The following is a 22040-nucleotide window of genomic DNA, read 5'->3' as shown; positions in this document are numbered from 1 at the left end:
GGTAAATTAAAAAAAAATATTTTTTTGATAATAAAAATTATATATTTTTTTTAAATAGGCGTTCAACCTGATAAAGATGTTCATGAAATAGTTGCATTGACTTTTGGTCAATGGAATTTTGCTACAAAAAAAATTAAGAGAATTTAAAAAGACAAAAAATATTTATCAACAAGGAGGAAAAGTTATTTTTGCTTTAGCTGTTCTTGAAGATAATAGTAGAGAATCTGCTATGGCATGGATGAAGCACCTTCAAGAAGATAATTCTAATTTAGAAAAAGCAACAATACTTTTTAGCTCAAAAACAAGTGATGTAGATGTTATTTAAATAAGTATGTATTGAGTATATCTTTTTAAAAATAATTTTAACTTTGTTATTAGGTTGTTGTAATAATATATAAATAAAACATAACTTTTATTTTTTACAAATTATTGCTGTATAAAAAAATTAATATTTAGTTTATAAATAAACATTGTTGATTTTTTATTTTTGTTACTTAAAAAATATTTTCTATTAATTACACATAAACTTTAGCTACTAAAAAAGCTAATATTTTTTTAATTAAAATTTATAAAAAAAATATTAAATTTGTACAGATTAATAACAGTATATTAAAAAAAACTAAAACTAATTTATTTTGATTTACAATAATGAATAAAACTATTTTTTTGTTTCTTTTTATTTCAACTCTTTTTCAAACAATTCATAACTGTAAATGTAGATATGAGAAAACAAAAGATTCAATGTGTAAAGCGGATTTTAGTAAGTTTTTAAAAAAAGTTTCGATTATTTTTTTTAGTTTCATATGTACATGTAAAAGGTGTTACTCGTCTAAAAGATTCTTTTGGTAAACCTTTAGCACAAAGTACGCGTGGAATTAGGTATTATGTAGATCATTTGAAAATTTATAAAAAGCCACGCGGGATGAGACTTTCACATCATATTTATACAGCTTCTACTTCTGCATCATGTGGGATTTCAGACTTGAAAAAAGGTTATAAAATTTATCTTATGGGACAAATAGATAAATCAAAAAAATTATCAATAAGTATATGTTACAGCGTAAACTTTAATTCAATGATAAAAGGTAAAATTTCACAGAATGATATTAAAATGTTAAAAAAGAAAAGTTACGAACCATGCAAATAAATAAATATTATTATTTATATTATTTTTAAAAAAATTGACATATATTGTAGAAAAAAATTTCAATATTATTAAAGAAATAAACTTTAAATATGTTTTTTTTTAATGCTTTTTTTTGGTAGAAATTATTTGATAAAATAAAACTATCATTATCAATTATTTAAAATGATATAAAATTAAAAAAAAGAGACTTAGTTTGATCTGACAGTAGAAATACATAAGTATAACATCATATTATTTTATCACTTGCAAGTTATTATCGTTATTTATCTGAACCTATATCGTTCAAATGATAGTTACCATTTTTAAACGCTTGCCATTCAAATTAAAACAGAAAAAATTATTTTACAACAAAAAAAACTTTTTTTAAGTTTTAATTTAAATGTTATAATTATAAAAAAATATAATATCTTTTTTTTTTATTACTTTTTAATGTAAGTTTTTTATAATTACTTTTTAGATTTTATTTATTTATTTTTATTTTTTTATAATTTTACATTTTAATGCTCTGTAGGTCTTGAATTAGTAAACTATATATTTTTTTAATAATATCAATAAAATAAATTTTTGTCAAAAAAAATTCAAATACCTTTTAAATTTATATATTAATCAAGAATGCGCTTTTTTTGACTTAACTGCGGTTTTACTCACGATTTTGAAGTGATGAGGTAGACTGAATTAAAAATTATAACAATTTTTAAGAATAGAATTTTTTTAAAAATGATAATATAAATTTTTCTTTTTTAAAATATTTTTAAGACACAGAAAATCTTTTAAAATAAATGAACTTTTTTTTCATTTTATATATAATAACTTTGCAAACGAAAAAAAAACTATAATTATTTTATTTTTTAAAAATATAAGATAACTATAAATATTAAAAAATTATTATGTTTTTTTAATTTCAATAGTTAGTTTAAATAAACTTTTTTTAAATTATGACAATAGAAAAAGATTTTAAAATATTTAAAAAAAGTTAATATTTTTACATTTTTTTCTTTTATGTTCTTAATATTAATAACAATTTAAATAAGATTTTTTTTATTTTTGTTATGTTTTTTATTTTAAAAACATTTAGAATAGTAATTTAGTTGTTTTTTTTATTATTAGAAATATTTTATTATTTTTTTATGTTTTGGAAAATTTTTTGATTAAAAAGAGGTTAAATTTTTTTATAGATTTTTAAAAATTCTTTTTATATTATTTTAAATATAAAAACATTTAGAAAAACTTTTTTATTAAGTATATTATTTATAAATTTTTTTATATAAATTACTATTAAACTACTATTGCTTTGTATAATTATTTTCTTTAAAAATAAATTTAATTTTTGATGTTATTTTGATTAATATTTTGAACTTTTATTTTATTTTATTTTTTTTATATTTGATATATAAATACCAAAAAATTGACTTAATTACCTTTTGTCTCAAGTGTTTTTTAAAACAGTGTGTAAATTTAACAAAATATATAAATATAGTTTGAAATGATTTTTTTAATTATTAAAAGAACATTATGATAAGAATTTTATTTTATTTATTAATTTTTTTTTTTAAATTGTTATTCATATACTTTTTTAAAGTAAAAATCAACTTTAATCTTATGACATTTATGTAAATATAAAAATTTTTACAAATCATTAAGCTAACATATTATTTATAATAAAATGTTTTAAATTTTTTTTTGAAATTATAAAACATTTTTGTAATATTTTTATACATATTATAATAACTTTTTAATTAATAAATTTTTTTAAATCCTTTACAGAGTCACAAAATATAAAACCATATTATGTATATTTCATATTTAAAAAATATAAAGTATTGTACTTAAAGAATATATTAGAATGTAGTTTGGTAATATTATTGTATCTTTTTTATATAGTAATAAAGTAATTTCATAAACATAACTAATATTTTAAGTCACATTTTGCAATATATTTATTGTGAATAATTAAAATTAATACGTTTATCTTCATTAATTATTCCAAAATTTTGTGTATTCATAAAAAAAATTTTTTTTACAAAAAGAAATCAATCTGAAGCAAATTTCAAACATCAAATCACAATATGTTTTCTTGATTTTTATCTTTAATTATAGCCAACAAAATTACCTCGAGACTTTTTTTCATATACGTCAAAAAGCATATTTTAAACGTTATTTATTCACGTTGAAAAAAAAATTAAAAAATCACAAAAAACATCTCTTATTCTTCTCGTCATAACTCAAGAAACAAAAATTCTTTTTGAATAGAATTTATTTCAATCGAAAAGAATTACTCAACGCGTAATGAAAGTCTTGTTAACAATTTTAAAATGTTTAGTTCTATAACATTTTTTCAAAAATTTACACAAAAAAATTTTTTTTTATTTTAGCTAATCTTTCATATCAAATGTTAATATTTTTCATGAATCTGATATCAAATTGTAGCCCTAAAAATTTCCCCCAATCTAATTTTTTTTCTTCAAAAACTTAACTTTTTATATTTTTTTTCATTAAACACGAAATTTTTCAAATTAAGTAAAATTTTTTTTTCGTCATATCTCTAGAACCAATAATTATTTTTTGATATAACTAATTTTTTTGAAAGATTATCAAAAATTGCATAATTTTTCGCTTATCATCTTATTAAAAAAAATTAATGTATAAAAAGTTTTGGGACATTATAAGTTAAAATAATTCAGAAAACTTTAAACCTAAATTCAAAAGCTCATATTTTGCTTCAAAATAAATTTTTTCAACATGCTAATATGAAAAAACGGTTTCTCTGACTTTTCTTTACCTTTATTTATATCTCAAAATCACTTGAAACAACAATTTTGTAGCAAATATCATTGGTGCTACTTTTTTTTTTTATACTACAACAGCTCAATAAAAATAATATTTATTGAAGAAATAACTGTACTTATCGTTATCAGTGTGATTTTTTAAATTGGAAACTTTTATTAAAAATTTAATTTTCAAACATAATTTTTTGAAAGTCATATCAACTCTATATATATGATATAGAATTTTTTTACTAATAATTCTATTTTTAAAAAGATTTAGAAATTTATTAAAAAATAAATAAAAAAAGATTAAATTTTAAGCTTTTTATATTAATTAAAATATTTCAACATTTTATTAATTTTGTTTTTCTCAAGTTTATTTTTATATACTATAGTTTATATAAATAGAATAATATTATTAAAATACATAAGTTTTCCATGTTTAATTGTGATATAAATTCAATAATATAAATTATTATAAATATATTTTATTAAATTAAATGAAATTGATGTTGTACTTATTATGTAATGATTTATGATACGATAACTTCCTTGATTACAGAATAAATTTTGATATAAAAATTTTTAAATATAAATATTTTTAAAAAAGCATAACTTTTTGTTTGTATTTATAAAATTCAAAAATTAATTTAAATTTACAATGAAATGGCATGTAACTAATTGAAATTCTTCAACATTCTTCTTTTAGAAATATTCAGTTAACCATATTTTGTTCATATGTTAATATACAAATAAAATTCTTTTATATTGCTGTAATAGTCGCAAATTTTGTAAAAATAAAAATAATTTAAATCTTTATTTCGTAAAAATTAAATATAATATAAAAAGCTTTAATTTATAAATTCTGATTTTTATTTAAAAAATTAAATAAACTTCTTTACACTAAACAAGGGGTATAATTCCAAGTTGTTTCTTTATAAGAAAATATTTTTAAAATAATTATCAGAACGTTTTTATATAAAATTTTTTTTTTGCTTTTCTATGTTTCTTTCTAAATTTGTTAAACCTAAGAACTTAAAAATATGTTCATTAAAATTATTATCTGATGCTAGAAAAGAAACATTTGTATCAAATGAATTAGAACATTTAGATGAACAATTTAAAAGTATACCAAAAGAAGACAGAAGTAAGATAACATTTCATGCTGTACTAGGTAAGAATAATGTTACTATTATTTATAATATATTTTAGCTGCATTTAGAAAAAATAATTCAAATCTTCGTGGTAGTGTAGAATTTATAACAACAGCTTTAAAACATATGAAAGATTTTAATTTACACAAAGATCTTGATACTTATAAAGCTCTTCTTGATTCTTTTCCTAAAGGACCATTAATACCACAAACAAAAGCACAAAAAATATTTTTACATTTTCCTCAACATCAAAATTGTTGTATCAAAGTTCTTGATGAAATGGAATGGAATGGTAAATTAAAAAAAATTATTTTTTTGATAATAAAATTTATATTTTTTTTAAATAGGCGTTCAACCTGATAAAGATGTTCATGAAATAGTTGCATTGACTTTTGGTCAATGGAATTTTGCTACAAAAAAAATTAAGAGAATGTTATATTGGATGCCAAAAATTAGGCATACTAATAAATATTTAGATAAACGAGAAATAGATAATAAGAAATTAAATGCAATGGAATTGGCAGAGTTAGCCTTAAAAATGATGTCTCGTGATGCAGGAACAAAAATTTCAGATGCTCAATCTGTAGATAAAAATGGCAAAGTATCATTTATTGTTAGTGCTCAAAGCCCTCTTCAAAAAAGACTTCTATTTAATTTAGTTCAAGCTCATTCAGACAATGGATTAACATTGAATATTGATGGACCTTCATTAGTTTATCTATCAGATCATAAAATAAAATATGTTGTTTTATCATGTGATGATCCAGAATATAGAGAAAATGAATCAACACTTCTTGATAATGATTCTTATTATAATTTAGATGATATTGTTTATGGTATTGAAAAAGAATTTAAAAAGACAAAAAATATTCATCAACAAGGAGGAAAAGTTATTTTAGCTTTAGCTGTTCTTGAAGATAATAGTAGAGAATCTGCTATGGCATGGATGAAGCACCTTCAAGAAGATAATCCTAATTTAGAAAAAGCAACAATACTTTTTAGATTAAAAACAAATGATGTAGATGTTATTTAAATAAGTATGTATTGAGTATATCTTTTAAAAATAATTTTAACTTTGTTATTAGGTTGTTGTTATAATATATAAATAAAACATAACTTTTATTTCTTGCAAGTTATTAGTGTATAAAAAATTTATATTTAGTTTATAAATTAACATTGTTCATTTTTTATTTTTGTTACTTAAAAAAAATATTTTTTATTAATTACACATAAATTTTTATGTATTAAAAAAGCTAATATTTTCTTTAGTAAAATTTGTTAAAAAAAAGGTAAATATATACAGATTAATAACAGTATATAAAATAAAAAAACTAAAACTGATTTATTTTAATTTACAATAATGAATAAAATCATTTTATTGCTTCTTTTTATTTCAACTCTTTTTCAAATAGCATATAACTGTTCATGTGAATATGAGAAACCAATGGATTCAATGTGTAAAGCAGATTTTAGTAAGTTTATAAGAAAAAGTTGAATTATTTTTTTAGTTTCATATGTACATGTGAAAGGTGTTACTCGTCTTAAAAATGCTTATGGTATACCTTATAAACAAAGTAGGCGTGGAATTAGGTATTATGTAGATCATTTGGAAGTTTTTAAAATGCCACGCAAGATGATACCTTCACATCGTATTTATACACCATCTAATGCTCAACTTTGTGGAATGTCAAACTTGAAAAAAGGTGATAAAATTTATCTTATGGGAAAAATAGAAAAGAAAAAAACATTTTTAATAAGTATATGTCATAGCGTAAACTTTCATTCAATGATAAAAGGTAAAATTTCAGAGAAAGATCTTCAAATATTAAGAAAGAAAAGTTACGAACCATGCGAAGAATAAATATTATTATTTATAAAATTTAAAAAAAAATTGACATATATTGTAGAAAAAAATTTCAATATTATTAAAAAAGTATACATTAAGTATGTTTTTTTTAATGCTATTTTTGGTAAAAATTATTTGATAAAATAAACTTGTCTTATTATTTATTTTAAAAGACATAAAATTTTAAAAAAAAACGAAACTTAGTTTGATCTGACAGTAGAAATACACAAGTATAATATTATATTATTTTGTCACTTGTAAGTCATTATCATCATTGCACAATCGTCATTTTTCTGAACTCATATCGTTCAAATGATAATTACCATTTTTACACTCTTGCCATTCAAATTAAAACAGAAAAAATTATTTTACAACAAAAAAAACTTTTTTTTTTAAGTTTTTATTAAAGTGTTATGATTATGAAAATATATATTTTTTTTAATTTTTTAACTTAACATTTTAATGTTCACAAGATTTGGATTAGTAAGTTATATATTTTTTAATAAATATTAATGGAATAAATTAAAATTTTGTAAAAAAATTCAAAAACTTTTTAAATTTTTTAAAACATATTTTTTACATTTTTTAAAACAATATATACAAAGCAATGTTATCATTTAAGTTAATTATTTTTTTTTTTTGAAATAGTGGTAAAATTTTTTCATATTTATAAAAATAATACAAATATAAAAATTTTTTGTAATATCTTTATACATATTATAATAATTTTTTTCTTAATAAATTTTTTTAGATGTATTACAAAGTCACAAAATATAAAAATTAAATTATGTATATTTTATATTTTAAAAATTTAGAGTATTGTACTTAAAAAATATATTTAAATGTAGTATAATATAATATTGTATTTTTTTTTCTATAGTAATAAAGTAATTTCACAAACAGAACTAATATTTCAATTTACATTTTGCAATAAGTTTATTGTGAATAGTTAAAATTAATACGTTTATCTTTATTATTTATTCCAAATTTTTGTGTATTAATAGAAAAAAAGATTAATTTTAAATATAGTATTAATAAATAATTTTTGTTTTTAAATTTCTAAAAAAATTTTTTTCAAATTTTAAATATTTTTTTTGACCATATCTCAGAAACCGTGAATTTATTTCAAGCCATAATAATTTTAATTGAAAAATCTTAAAGTGCTACATAAATTTTTACTTTATCATCACATCGAAAAATGTACTCTAAAGAAAATTAAGACTAATTAAGGATTTTTTTATACCAAAATAAAATTAAAAAAAATTTTTTTACAAAGTAAAATCAGTCTGAAGCAACTTTCATATATCAAATAGCAATATCTTTTCTTGATTTTCATTTTAAATTGAAACCAAAAAAAATTACCCTGAGAGCCTTTTTCATTTTTACCCAAAAAATTAATTTGAAACGTTATTTTTTCACGTTTAAAAAAAAAAATTTAAAAAATAAAAAAAACACTTCTTATTCTTTTCGTCATTTCTCAAGAACAAAAAATTCTTTTTGAATGAAACTTATTTCAATCAAAAGAAAATTACTTAATGTGTAGTTAAAATCTTCTTGACAATTTTAAAATTTTTAGTCTAACTAATATTATTTCAAGAATTTGCATAAGATTTTTTTTTTTGAAAAAAAATTCATTGTATTTTTGTTAATCTTATATAGCAAAAGTCAATATTTTTTTATGAATCTGATATCAAGTTGGAGCTCTAAAAATTTGCCTCAGACAGTTTTTTTTTTCTTTAAAAATTATTTAATATACTTTTTTTAAAAATAATTTTAAAATTTTAGAAATTAAAAAAAAATGTTTTTTGGTCATATCTCTGGAGCCAAGAATTATTTTTAAAAAAAAACTAATTTTATCTGAAAGGCATTCAAAAATTACACAGTTTTTTACCCGTTCATCTTATTAAAATATTAATTGTTATAAAGTTATGGCTAATAAAAAGTTTTTTGATAAAAAACGTTCATTTTTTGATTATCTCAAGAACGGATAAAACTACAGAAGCCTAATAGTACTTTAAATGTAGCGCTTCAAATTCTCCAGAGGTTTTTTTTTAAAACGTTATAGAACATTATAAGTTAAAACAAATCAGAAAACTTTAAACCTAAATTCAAAAGCTCATATCTTGCTTCAAAATAAATTTTTTCAACATGCTTATATGAAAAAACAGTTTCTCCGACTTTTCATTACCTTTACTTATATCTTAAAATCACTTGAAACAACAATTTTGTAGCAAATATTATTGATGCTACTTTTTTATCTTTACGCTGCGATATTGCAATAAAAAATTTATTTTTAGAAAAAAAAATTGTACTTTTTGCTATCAGCGTGTTTTTTTACATCAGAATATTTTATTAAAAATTATATTTTTAAAGATAATTTTTTGAAAGTCATATCCACTTCATATATATATAAGGATTTTTATACTAATAATTCTATTTTTAAAAAAATTAATAAGAAAATTAATAAAATAGATTCAATTTTGTTAAATTTAAAGCTTTTTATAAAAATTAAAATATTTCAACATTTTATTAATTTTGCTTTTCTCATCTTTATTTTTATATATTATAGTGCATACAAATAGAATAATATTAATTATTATAAATATATTTTATTAAATTAAATGAAATTGATGTTAAATTCATTATGTAATGATTTATGATTTTTATATAAAAATTTTTTTTATATAAATATTTTATAAAAGCATAACTTTTTGTTTGTATTTATAAAATTTAAAAATTAATTTAAATTTACAATGAAATGGCATGCAACTAATGAAAATTCTTCAGCATTCTTTTTTTTTAAAAATATTCAGTTGACCATATTTTGTTCATATGTTAATTATACACATAAAATTCTTTTATATAACTGTAAAAGTTACAACTTTTGTGAAAAGAAAAATAATTTAAATCTTAATTTTGTATAAATTAAATATAGCGCAAAAATATTTAATTGATAAATTCTGATTTTCATTTTAAAAATTTATTTTTAAATAATTATCAGAACATTTTTATATAAACTTTTTTTTATGTTTCTATGTTTCTTTCTAAATTTATTTAACCTAAGAACTTAAAAATATGTTCATTAAAATTATTATCTGATGCTAGAAAAGAAACATTTGTATCAAATGAATTAGAACATTTAGATGAACAATTTAAAAGTATACCAAAAGAAGACAGAAGTAAGATAACATTTCATGCTGTACTAGGTAAGAATAATGTTACTATTATTTATAATATATTTTAGCTACATTTAGAAAAAATAATTTAAATCTTCGTGGTAGTGTAGAATTTATAACAACAGCTTTAAAACATATGAAAGATTTTAATTTACACAAAGATCTTGATACTTATAAAGCTCTTCTTGATTCTTTTCCTAAAGGACCATTAATACCACAAACAAAAGCACAAAAAATATTTTTACATTTTCCTCAACATCAAAATTGTTGTATCAAAGTTCTTGATGAAATGAAATGGAATGGTAAATTAAAAAAAAATTATTTTTTTGATAATAAAATTTATATTTTTTTTAGATAGGTGTTTAACCTGATAAAGATGTTCATGAAATAGTTGCTTTAACTTTTGGTCAATGGAATTTTGCTACAAAAAAAATTAAGAGAATTTAAAAAGACAAAAAATATTTATCAACAAGGAGGAAAAGTTATTTTAGCTTTAGCTGTTCTTGAAGATAATAGTAGAGAATCTGCTATGGCATGGATGAAGCACCTTCAAGAAGATAATTCTAATTTAGAAAAAGCAACAATACTTTTTAAATTAAAAACAAGTGATGTAGATGTTATTTAAATAAGTATGTATTGAGTATATCTTTTAAAAATAATTTTAACTTTGTTATTAGGTTGTTGTAATAATATATAAATAAAACATAACTTTTATTTTTTACAAATTATTGCTGTATAAAAAAATTCTATTAATAAAAAAATTAATATTTAGTTTATAAATTAACATTGTTGATTTTATATTTTTGCTACATAAAAATATATTTTTATTAATTACACATAAATTTTTATTTACTAAAAAACCTAATATTTTTTTAGTAAAATTTATAAAAAAAATATTAAATATGTACAGATTAAAACAGTATATAAAAAAAACTAAAATTGATTTATTTTGATTTACAATAATGAATAAAATTATTTTATTGTTACTTTTTATTTCAACTCTTTTTCAAATAGTATATAACTGTTCATGCGGATATCAGAAACCAGAAGGTTCAATGTGCTACGCGGATTTTAGTAAGTTTTTAAAAAAAGTTTCAATTATTTTTTTAGTTTCATATGTACATGTAAAAGGAGTTACTCGTCTTAGAAATTCTTCAGGTCAACTTTTACCACAAAGTGGGCGTGGAATAAAGTATTATGTAAATCATTTGAAAATTTATAAAAAACCAAAAGGAATGAAACTTTCACATCACATTTATACAGCTTCTAATTCTGCATTATGTGGAATTTCAGACTTGAAAAAAGGTACTAAAATTTATCTTATGGGAAGAATAGATAAATCAGATTCAAAAACATTAACAATAAGTTTATGTTATAGCACAAACTTTTATTCAATGATAAACGGTAAAATTTCAAAGAAAGATATCAAAATTTTAGAAAAGAAAAGTTACAGACCATGCAAATAAATAAATATAATTTTTTATATTATTTTTAAAAAAATTGACATATATTGTAAAAATAATTCAAAATTATTAAAGAAATAAACTTTAAATATGTTTTTTTTAATGCTATTTTTGGTAGAAATTATTTGATAAAAAAATTGTCTTATTATTTATTTTAAAAGATATAAAATTTAAAAAATAACAAGACTTAGTTTGCTCAGACAGTACGAATACACAAGTTTATTATCATTTTATTTTATCACTTGTAAGTCATTATCGTCATAGCACAATCGTCATTTATCTGAACTCATATCGTTCAAATGATAATTAACATTTTTACATGCTTGCCATGCAAACACAAGACATAATTTTGAAACAAAATAAAAACATTTTTTTTATGTTTTAATTTAAGTGTTCTAAATATGAAAATATATAATATTTTTCTCCTAATTATTTTTTAATATAAGTTTTATATAGTTACGTTTTACATTTTATTAATTTATTTTTCTTTTATTTTTTTATTTAACATTTTAATTATAATATATTTTTACGAAAGTAAAGCTTTAAATCCCTACATATGACGTTTTTATAATTTTTAATAATATTTTATAGCAAATTAAAAGTTTTTTTTTATAAGAATTATTAGTATAAACATAATAATTTAAATATATTATAATTATTAGAATATTTTTACGTTTTACGCTTAATTTCAAGTAGCACAAAGTTCTTAGTTATCTTAAAATTTTAAATTGTAATTTGATAAACTACATCATCTATTTATTCTTTAAATTTATTGTTTAATTTAATTTTAAATAATTTGTAATAATTTAATTATATCTGTAAAAGTTTTAATTTACATAATATTAATATAATTTTTATTATTTTTTAAAAAGATATTATTGTAAATTCATTAAATAATAAAGCTTAATTTTTTATAATAGAAAAAGTTTCTTTTAATTAAGTTATAAAAAAATTTTTTAAAACTTATTTTGTAATAAAATATTATATTTTTTTTTTAAATAAATTATTAAAATTCATTATATTTTTTTGAATTAATTAAATTTACAAAAAAAGTATGAATATAAAATAACCAGTACGATCCAGTTTATAAGATTTCATAATTAGTATATTTACAAATCAATCATTTTTAATAATTAACAACATTATGTTAAATTTTAATATATAAATTTTTATTAACTATAAAAATAAAGTTTTTTAAAATTTTACGAAATATAGTTAATATTTTATATTATAAATAAAATATTTAATTACATACAACTTTATTGTAAATTTTTTAAAATACTTTTTATTTAACTACTTTAAATGTCTTTTTTTTTGTAATGTATTACTATCATATTACCAAATTATTAAAAAATATTTTTTATTTTTTACATACATATATAAAAGTTTTTTAATTTAGATAAAAAATTTTTAAACTTATTTTTTGATAAACTAAAAAATGTAAAACAATTTATTAAATTTTAATTGATAATGATAAATTAATTAATTGAAATAAATTAAAAATAATATATATTTTTATATATGTTTATCTGCTTTATTTTATTTTTTTTTTACATATAATACTTTTAAAAGCTTTTTAACGATGAACTAAGTCATAATATATTTAATATTTCTAATATTCTTTAAAAATATTAACGATATTTAAAGTTGTATTTTTTTATTTGCCACATTGTAAAGAATTTAAAGTTAGATTGAAAAACTGAAAAAAAAATGAATACACATAAATGTCATTTTAATTATTACATAAAAAATTTTAATAACTTTTTATTTTATAAAAATATCGTGTTATATTTTATTATATAATGTAAATAACATTTGTTGAAAGGTAAATAATTATCTTTTAAATTAATAATTTTATGGAATAGAACAAAGATTTTTGTTGATAAGTTTATTATACATTATTAAAATACTTATCTATTTTTTAAAAATTTTTTAATAAATATTAAAAAAAACTTATTATTTTTATAAGATGATTATTTATTATTTATTAAATAATATATTCTTTTTTATTCTGGCTTCAATATATGTAAAAATGGATTAGCATGAGGTTTTTTACCAATAGACAATAATGAGGAACTTAATGAACCTAAAATAATTTTTAATTTATAGTAAAATTTATTTATAATATTACCTTCAACAGTGCAATAAATCCATTCATTTTTTGAAATTACTTTATCACCATCAGAATCACAAAATTCTTTAAAATTTTTCACACAACTTTTAATATTTCTAATATTTTTTAAATTTTTCTTTAATATTACTAACTCCTTTTCACTTAAATCTCCATCTTTATCTTTATCCAACTCCTTAAACTTCCAAAGCATTATTTTGATTCTACTTTCTTTGTCAAAATTTTTTCCAATATTTTCAATATCTGTAGTTGAATTTAATTTTGATATCATATCATTAGTAATTTTAATAAAAAATGATCTATAAAAATGTATTCTTTTCTTTTTTGGACATTTTTTAATTTGAAATCTTGAAATTACATCTCTAACTTTTATTGTACTTGTTTTATTACTACAACTAGGTAATTTATTAATAACAGAAGTTCCATGTAATGGATATCCATTAATTATATCTACACACCAACAAATTTTACTTGTTGGATGACATTGTATTTCTTCATAAAAATTTTCATTTAATTTTTGACAAATTGGTATATATGTTGAAGATAATTTTGATAATAATGTTCTATTTAATATAAGTGTTCTTTGATATTTGCAATTAGTTAATTCATCAGTAGTTTGGAATCCTATATTAGTTACAAAAGATTGATTTTCTTTTTTAATAACGTCATCTTTTGTTTTAAGCCATTCCTCACTACTTTTTTGTGATAAATTTTTATTTGTTGTAAAATAAGATGCACAATTATGAATATTTATTGTGATATTCTTATTCTTTTTTTTATGATGTGATATATGTATTACTAATAATAAAAAAAAAAATTTTTCAAATTATATAAAAAAAAAATAAGTACCTTTTCTTTTTTTACAAATTGGTTTATTACCTATAATAGCTGTATATGGTATAATTATTCCATTTTTTTTTACACACCAACAATATTGGTTATTATATTGACATTGTATTTCTTGGTAATTTCCAGTATTATTATCACATTTTGGAATATATGGAGCTGATTCATGATGAAAAAGTTCAAGATTTTTATTATATAATTTTCTTTTTTCTTTTTCTTCATAACATGTGGAATTAGCTATGTAAATAATATTTAATATTTAGATAAAATAATATATTTAAACATACAAAAACAATATCCATCAAATAATTTTATAACATTTCTTTCTTTACAAATACTAATTTTTAATTGACAAATATTTTTATATGATCTACCATCAGAACCACAAAATGGTTTTTGAATTTTAAAATCATTATCCTTGTCACATAACACATCACTTTTACAAATTTCTTTTTTTCCAAAAATAAAAACAAATGATAGAAAAAGTAATAAATAAATCATTAAAATATATTTTAATTTAATAACTTTAAATTAACTAATTTTGTAAAGATTATTTTTTTAAATTTTAAAGTAGTAAAATTCTTTTTCGTTAAAACTTGTCATCTTTTCTTTTTTTTTATGTATTAACATTTAATAAGAAGATTAAATTACATTTTATGAAGGGAGAAAGAAGGTCTTATATTTGTCATTTTTCTTGCAAAATCACTTTAAGATAATAGTAGTATTTTACTATATATTTGTTTTTTTTTTTAAATATGTATATAATTTTAAATTAATTTTTATGTATCTTTTTTTTTTAAATATTGATAATCAAAAATAATTATTATTAAATTTTAATGAAAAGTTAATTTTATAATTAACTTATAAATTATTGCAATGTTTAATAACATTTTACTTATTTTATTATACTCATAAAGCATTAAATAGTTAAAAAAAAAGTTAGTTAAACATCTTTAAATCCTCATTCTTAATGAGAAGTTAAAAGATGATAAAAATAGTAAAATATATAAAATATTATATGTAACTTTATTTAAATTCAGTAACGCAATAAGTACATAAAACCAATCTAATAATTAACTTACGTATTATTTATTAATATTAAAAAATGACTTCATTTTTAAGTTACTATTCATAAGAACACAAAAAAAAAATAAATAAATAAAACTATTATTTTTTATGGTATTATTATTATCAATATCAAGTTATATGGTTATATTAAGCGAAATAGTTTATTTTTTGTATATATATATATATACATATATATATTTTTTTTTAAATCTTCTTTGTTAAATAGTACTAGCAAAGGAAAATGTAATAAGAAATTTTTAATTTCAAACAATATATGGATATATACAATTTAATAAAATTATTTAATAGAAAAAAAAGAAAACAGGAAATATATGTATTTTTTATTTTGGTAAAGAAAGTACATATTATGAATAAAAATTTAATTTACTTTTTTTTTATATAAAACTTTAATGTTGTAAAAATCATTGAATATTATAATAATTGGATAATTAATAAGTAAAATTTATTCTCACAATTATTTATTTATATTTAAAAACTTTAATCTTATCCACCTTCACATTTAACATTAATTCATATATATATATATATATAAAATAATTATATTTTAACTATCGTTTCTAAATAACATATTTTTTTTTCTACATGAAAAATCTTTAATAACATTCATTTCATTATTAACTTTGTTTAAAATGGTATAAAATAATGATGATTAATTTAGTTTCATAAACAACTTTAAGGAAAAAAAAAATTGCAAAAAGAATGCTTTTACTTTTATTTAAATAAAAAAGAAGATTAAAATGTTATAAGTATAAGGAATAGAAAATGTCAATCTGTCGAGGGAGAAAATAATTATATCAAAATGTATGATTACAATATGCTAAATACATATAAATTTAATAGCATAAAATGTATCTAATTTTCTCCATTTTTTTTATCACTTAACTTATCTTCAATATCCATATTATTTATATCATGTTTTGGATGACCATTTAAACAATTCGTAATATTGCTATTGGTATAAACAAAAGCAGATGTTTGAAAAGGTGAATCATTTTTTTCTATGGAAGTAGATGATTCTGTACTTACGATACTTCTAGATGGTGAATTAAAATTTGTACTTCCAATATTATGCATAATAAAATTTATTCTAGTTGAGTTATCTTCAAGATGTTTTTGAAGTTTATTAGTATCTTCATTAAAAAGGTGAATACAATTATATAAAGAATTTGAAGTGACATCAATTACTGTTGCATGTTTATCAATAATAATATCATGAGAATCTAAACGTGCTTTAAAATTTTTATTTTCATTTATTAAATCTAATATCATTTTTTCATAAAATTCATTTTTTTGTTGTAACTCAAATTGTTTTCGTTCAATAAAACACATTTTTTTATTTAATTCATTGATGATATTTTTATTTTGCTCATTAACATAATTATTAATTTGTTGTTGATTAATTTCATTTCCTCCTGGATACTGAATATTTGGTTTGATAGAAGATGTTCCTTTTAAAAAAAAATTAAAACAATTTTATTTTTTAAATTTACCATTGTTAATAGAAGCTGGAATTTCTCTATTTGGAAGAAGATTTCCAGAATTAGAAGTTAGTAATAAAGAATGATAAGCCTGAGCTAGCATTTTCCAATGACTATTAGCTTTTCCACCGGTATTTAACTGTTCCATAATAGAATATTTAAATAGAAATTTAACAAGATAAAAATTTCCTATTTAATAAAAGGTGAATACAATGATATGTAAAATAGCACCAGCACCAATGTCTTTAAAAATTTATTTGTAATGTATAAATTTTTTTTTATCAGTGCCATACATACATTCATACATATATGTATAAGGATATGCATATATATATATATATATATATTTACAAAATTATACCCGCCTTCATCATACTTTTCCAGAGAAAATAGTTATATCCAACTTTATAAAATAGCATATTATTTTATAAACTTAAAATAATACTAATATTGTGATTATGACATATTCAACGTCATTGCAAAGATGCTCCCACTATTTTATTTTTGGTATTGAAAGATTTGAAAGAGATTATATCTAATTTTAGTCACATTAATATTAGAAAACAGACAATATTTAAAATTCTTTTATTTGTAATATTAAGTCAAAATAATGTTTAATAACAGCTGTTTTAAATTATACCTTGTTTATCACGCAATTTTTCTTATTCTATCTCTGATTAAGAAAATATTTATTATACTAAGAAGAAAGATATATAAAATTACTAACTTAATAAAATTGATTTTAAGATAGTGGGAAAAAGAAAATAATATATGTGAATGTTGTTGATCACAATTTTTAAAAATAAAAATTAATTTTATTATATTTGTTTCATGTTAAAAAAAAAAAATAATATATTAATAAATTAATATATTATCATTTTTATTTTATCTATTAATTAATCTATTAAAAATGAAACGTGATGATAATTATTATGATTTGGATTACCCAACAGAAGATGAAGAAAAACCAGGTGGAAAATGGGGTACTAATATAATTCAAATTACAAAAATTCATTCTCCAATTTCTTTAATCGTATGTATTATCGCTATTTTATTAGGTGTTATTGCTTTAATATATCCTGAACTACATCATCAATCTTTAATTCATAAAGAGTTATTTCAAAACTATGAAAGAATACATCAACATAAATATAAGATTATATATAAAATTATCTGTGGAAGCTGGATTGCTTTCCAAACAATCCATCTTGTTACAATAATTTTTTCTATGTTTGGATTAAAGGTAAATGAATATAAAGTCATTTTATTTAAAAAAAAGTTTAATATGTATATAGACGACTAAACCTGGATTTTTAATTCCTCAATTAATTGTTCTACTTTTTTCAATTGGAATTCAAATATTATTACTATGTAGTTTAATATTACTTAATATAATTGGTGAAAAATTTGATAGTATCCCATTATTTTTAACAATTTTTTTCTTAGTTTTTAATTCAACAAATGCCTATGTACTTCTTTATTCATATAGAATTTTATCAGCTAGATGGAATGAAATTAAAAGAATACTTTCTGAAGCAAAAAGTGTTCATTTTAAAGATAAAATTGAAAGAACAAAAACGAGATCTTAAAAATCAAATTTGTAAAATGCAAAATATAATTTATTATAAACCATTAATTTATCACACATTTTTATACAATTTTAGTTAAAAAAAAATGTTAATGAACATTATTAATGTCATAACAACTATAATACAATTGCTTTATTGTGTTGGAGGTTGCCTAGTATCTGTTGCTTCTGTATGTATTTCTTGTAAATATACTATTATAGTTTTTTTTATAGGTAATTCTATTATGTGATCTTCAAAAAAGTAGTGAAAATCCATTAGTTATATCAGCAATACTTAATAAGGTAATATTTATTAACATTTTCTTATCATTTTTTTTGTAGATAAACATACCTATATTTTTTGGAAATATTATTATATATCTACTTACAATAATAAAAAGGCAATACTTACATCTTATGTTAATTACACCATTAACACTTTGGCATATTTGGAAAATTTGGAAAAGATCTCCTTACAATTATGATTTCTATGAGAGTACCAAAATTTTGAGAAGAGATGAAAATAAAAAATATATACGGGAATGGATATTTAAAGGAGGTTATTATTCAATGATGGTAATTATTTACAGTAAAGAATTTTTTTAATTGAAACAGAATCCATAGATAATAATATCATAAATTTCTAAGTAATTATTTATGTCATTAAACTTAAGAATTTATCTTTACTCTTGATTTTTTTATTGTTAATAAATTGTTAATAATAAAGACAAAAACAATGAACTTTATTTTTACTATTAAATAATTTAATTGATTAAAATATTTACTTAAAATTGCTGTATAAACATACCGGGAAATAAAAAATAGTATTAATCGCGTTCAGCAATAGCATTTAGATGATGGTCAATCTCCTCAACTGTAAGTAATTGGAAAGTTGGTGTATCCGAAGTAACAATAGCGACTTCGACTTCTGATGATTTAATATCACCTCCAAGAGAGCTTTGAAGTGATTCAAGAGCTGTTTGAATTACCTCCTCTTTTGTATAATCTGTTTTCTTCTTGTACTTCTTTTCCAAAAATGTGGTGGCAGCTTGAGATTTAACTCCAACAGAAACAGCTTTCATAGAACGATAATAACCAGCTGGGTCAACACGATAAACACATGGACCATCTTCAAAATCATAAGAAATGAGAAGCATAGCACAACCAAGTGAACGCATTTCAGCATTTTGTGTATAATATTGGTTCAAATCTGCAATTCTACGAGCTAATTGTTCACAAGACATTTCATAACCATGCTTATACTTGAAATTGGCACCTTCATAAATAGCACGTTTTACTTGAAATTCACTATCTGGAATCATTCCAATCATTGCACAACCAATATTAGCAGTTATCTTATAAAGACTTGTAACAGATGATGGATCTACAAGTTTGTCTGGAAGCCTTTTCTGAACAGCAATCACAGCAGTATCTTTTCCTTTACAGGCAACAGAAGTAAGATTAGTTGAATTTATTGCTTTAAACGCATATTCTAAAAAAAAATAAAACTTTGCATGGTAAATTTAAACCTACCAACTTGATAAACACGTCCTTCTGGAGAAAAAATTGTAATATGACGATCAAATCCTGCGTTACTTCCACGAGACATAGTAGCTTATTTATCAATGACTTTAATAAACAGATATAAAAGGTTAGTAGAATTGATGATTTTTAAGAAGAAAAAGAAACAATCGTTTCAAGAGTATACAAAAAACAGAGAAGGAACATTATTCCATTAGAAGCTTTTTTACTAAACAAATTTTTAAATTTAAATTATGATAATAAAATATTACTTTTAAATATCAAAAAAGTACAATTTAAGTAGATTGTTTTTTGATTTAAAAAAAATTTTTGTGTTTCTTTCTCAACTATTTTTTTTTAGTTGGTTTAAAATTAATTTATGAACAAATTAAAATGTATAAATTTCTTGTAATTTAATTTTGGAACCCTTAGAATAGCATTAATATATCTCAATATTTCTCATTAAGTAAAAATATTAGATTATTATTGACACATTTTTTAATAGGATTATTAATTACATTTTCTATGGAAACAAAACTATTACCATTAATATGCATTTTCCTGGGTATTTTTTTAAGAAATGTAAAAGAAATTATAAACATTTTCTTTTTTTTTCAAAAAAGAATGTTATTTTATTAAATCATTTTTATTGTATACGTTAAAAAAAACAATATTTTCTTTTATCAATTTAACTAACATTTAAAATTAAAATACTAAAAGGTGTAAATAATTGAAGTTAAAAAGGAATATACTTAAGTAAGTTATTAATAGATTTTTGAATAATAAAGTAAAAATAAAATAGACAATTTGCTTAATTTTAAAAATATTCAATTAAAATAAATGTTTTATTTATTGGACCAAATGTTTTTTAAAAAGATTTTAACAAAAAATTTAGATAAATTTACACTTAGTTATAAGTTAATAAGTTCTTCTAAATTTTTCCAAAATGAGTAATACTTTCCCAAAATGTTTCTTGTACAGAATAAACTATTATTTAGTCTAAAAATTGTCTTTTTTTTTATTTAAGATTATTTTATTAAAATTTGTTTAAAATGAACTCATTGTCTAAAGATGACTTACTTCAAGCATATCCTTTTTTTACTCTAACTGATATGGGTCGTTTAAAATGCTCTTTAACAGGACATGAAATTGTTGATAATTTAAAACAACTTCAAGACTATATTACCACAAGAAAATTTAAAAGAGCTCTTGAAATTGAACAAATAAAAAAAGAATTCGGACAATATATTGGAACAATTGAAAATACCGATAGATTGTATTGTAAAGTTACAATGCGTGATATTGAGTCTGATCCCGTATCATTGAAAAAACATTTTGAGGGAAAAAGATTTAAAAGAAGGCTTCCAATTTGTATGTTGTGATTAATAGTACTAAAATTTTATTGTAATTTTTAGATTTAGAGAAGATTGAAAAAGGAGAACCATTTTATGAAGAATCTGGTACAGATTCTGAAGGATCTAGTTATGGCGACGATATTTCATTTGAGGAGCGTAGTAAATTATGTGCTGTTGAGTCGGCTTCAGAAAGTGATGAAGAAAAATTAGTTGATAAAATAAAAGGTAAATTGACAAAAATGGATGTTATGGAAGATATACTTGAACCAGAGGATGAGGAAATAGAAGAAGAAGAAGAAATAAAGATAAAAACAACAAAATTACAAAAAAGAAAGAAGAAGACTAATGGTTTAAAAGCTAACAAAAAAGTTAAGAAGAATTAATATACATTTATTGTTACATATTTCTTGTTATTTTTTTTTAAATTTTTTTTTAATATGTTAATGATTGTTGCCAAATGATATAAAATTAATTTTATTCCTATTTCACTGCATAATTATGT

General features: G+C 19.4%; 11 protein-coding genes across 11 annotated transcripts; 8 read left to right on the top strand and 3 right to left on the bottom strand.

Annotated features, from left to right (window-relative positions):
• Positions 1 to 648: 648 nt before the first annotated feature.
• SRAE_2000486000 (Netrin domain and Proteinase inhibitor I35, tissue inhibitor of metalloproteinase family and Tissue inhibitor of metalloproteinases-like, OB-fold domain-containing protein) lies at positions 649 to 1147 on the top strand (the record flags this gene model as incomplete). Its single annotated transcript, XM_024643792.1, has 2 exons — positions 649 to 760; positions 798 to 1147. 2 exons carry the CDS (start codon positions 649 to 651, stop codon positions 1145 to 1147), a joined length of 462 nt encoding a protein of 153 aa, XP_024509425.1.
• Positions 1148 to 4914: 3767 nt separating this feature from the next.
• On the top strand, positions 4915 to 6099 carry SRAE_2000485900 (Evolutionarily conserved signaling intermediate in Toll pathway, mitochondrial; the record flags this gene model as incomplete). Its single annotated transcript, XM_024643791.1, has 3 exons — positions 4915 to 5086; positions 5125 to 5358; positions 5414 to 6099. The coding sequence occupies 3 exons, from the start codon at positions 4915 to 4917 to the stop codon at positions 6097 to 6099; spliced, it is 1092 nt and encodes a 363-aa protein (XP_024509424.1).
• Positions 6100 to 6426: 327 nt separating this feature from the next.
• Positions 6427 to 6927, top strand: SRAE_2000485800 (Netrin domain and Proteinase inhibitor I35, tissue inhibitor of metalloproteinase family and Tissue inhibitor of metalloproteinases-like, OB-fold domain-containing protein; the record flags this gene model as incomplete). The annotated part of the gene is made up of 2 exons (XM_024643790.1): positions 6427 to 6538; positions 6575 to 6927. 2 exons carry the CDS (start codon positions 6427 to 6429, stop codon positions 6925 to 6927), a joined length of 465 nt encoding a protein of 154 aa, XP_024509423.1.
• Positions 6928 to 7374: 447 nt separating this feature from the next.
• Positions 7375 to 10713, top strand: SRAE_2000485700 (Evolutionarily conserved signaling intermediate in Toll pathway, mitochondrial; the record flags this gene model as incomplete). The annotated part of the gene is made up of 4 exons (XM_024643789.1): positions 7375 to 7395; positions 9977 to 10118; positions 10157 to 10390; positions 10580 to 10713. The coding sequence occupies 4 exons, from the start codon at positions 7375 to 7377 to the stop codon at positions 10711 to 10713; spliced, it is 531 nt and encodes a 176-aa protein (XP_024509422.1).
• A 337-nt stretch (positions 10714 to 11050) lies between these two features.
• On the top strand, positions 11051 to 11554 carry SRAE_2000485600 (Netrin domain and Proteinase inhibitor I35, tissue inhibitor of metalloproteinase family and Tissue inhibitor of metalloproteinases-like, OB-fold domain-containing protein; the record flags this gene model as incomplete). The annotated part of the gene is made up of 2 exons (XM_024643788.1): positions 11051 to 11162; positions 11199 to 11554. The coding sequence occupies 2 exons, from the start codon at positions 11051 to 11053 to the stop codon at positions 11552 to 11554; spliced, it is 468 nt and encodes a 155-aa protein (XP_024509421.1).
• Positions 11555 to 13557: 2003 nt separating this feature from the next.
• Positions 13558 to 15029, bottom strand: SRAE_2000485500 (Thyroglobulin type-1 domain and EF-hand domain and Kazal domain and EF-hand domain pair and SPARC/Testican, calcium-binding domain-containing protein; the record flags this gene model as incomplete). Its single annotated transcript, XM_024643787.1, has 4 exons — positions 13558 to 13637; positions 13683 to 14480; positions 14532 to 14765; positions 14816 to 15029. The coding sequence occupies 4 exons, from the start codon at positions 15027 to 15029 to the stop codon at positions 13558 to 13560; spliced, it is 1326 nt and encodes a 441-aa protein (XP_024509420.1).
• Positions 15030 to 16469: 1440 nt separating this feature from the next.
• On the bottom strand, positions 16470 to 17243 carry SRAE_2000485400 (Hypothetical protein; the record flags this gene model as incomplete). Its single annotated transcript, XM_024643786.1, has 2 exons — positions 16470 to 17065; positions 17108 to 17243. The coding sequence occupies 2 exons, from the start codon at positions 17241 to 17243 to the stop codon at positions 16470 to 16472; spliced, it is 732 nt and encodes a 243-aa protein (XP_024509419.1).
• A 762-nt stretch (positions 17244 to 18005) lies between these two features.
• Positions 18006 to 18684, top strand: SRAE_2000485300 (Hypothetical protein; the record flags this gene model as incomplete). Its single annotated transcript, XM_024643785.1, has 2 exons — positions 18006 to 18338; positions 18391 to 18684. The coding sequence occupies 2 exons, from the start codon at positions 18006 to 18008 to the stop codon at positions 18682 to 18684; spliced, it is 627 nt and encodes a 208-aa protein (XP_024509418.1).
• An 85-nt stretch (positions 18685 to 18769) lies between these two features.
• SRAE_2000485200 (Cornichon family-containing protein) lies at positions 18770 to 19268 on the top strand (the record flags this gene model as incomplete). Its single annotated transcript, XM_024643783.1, has 3 exons — positions 18770 to 18853; positions 18897 to 18965; positions 19005 to 19268. 3 exons carry the CDS (start codon positions 18770 to 18772, stop codon positions 19266 to 19268), a joined length of 417 nt encoding a protein of 138 aa, XP_024509417.1.
• Positions 19269 to 19489: 221 nt separating this feature from the next.
• SRAE_2000485100 (Proteasome subunit alpha type-6) lies at positions 19490 to 20271 on the bottom strand (the record flags this gene model as incomplete). Its single annotated transcript, XM_024643782.1, has 2 exons — positions 19490 to 20154; positions 20196 to 20271. The coding sequence occupies 2 exons, from the start codon at positions 20269 to 20271 to the stop codon at positions 19490 to 19492; spliced, it is 741 nt and encodes a 246-aa protein (XP_024509416.1).
• Positions 20272 to 21235: 964 nt separating this feature from the next.
• SRAE_2000485000 (Surfeit locus 2 family-containing protein) lies at positions 21236 to 21921 on the top strand (the record flags this gene model as incomplete). The annotated part of the gene is made up of 2 exons (XM_024643781.1): positions 21236 to 21554; positions 21599 to 21921. The coding sequence occupies 2 exons, from the start codon at positions 21236 to 21238 to the stop codon at positions 21919 to 21921; spliced, it is 642 nt and encodes a 213-aa protein (XP_024509415.1).
• Between the last annotated feature and the right edge of the window lie 119 nt (positions 21922 to 22040).

This window comes from Strongyloides ratti (genome assembly GCF_001040885.1).
Source record: "Strongyloides ratti genome assembly S_ratti_ED321, chromosome : 2".
NCBI lineage: Eukaryota > Metazoa > Nematoda > Chromadorea > Rhabditida > Strongyloididae > Strongyloides > Strongyloides ratti.
Note: the sequence above shows the minus strand (reverse complement) of the source record. Positions and strands in the feature narration are given on the sequence as shown.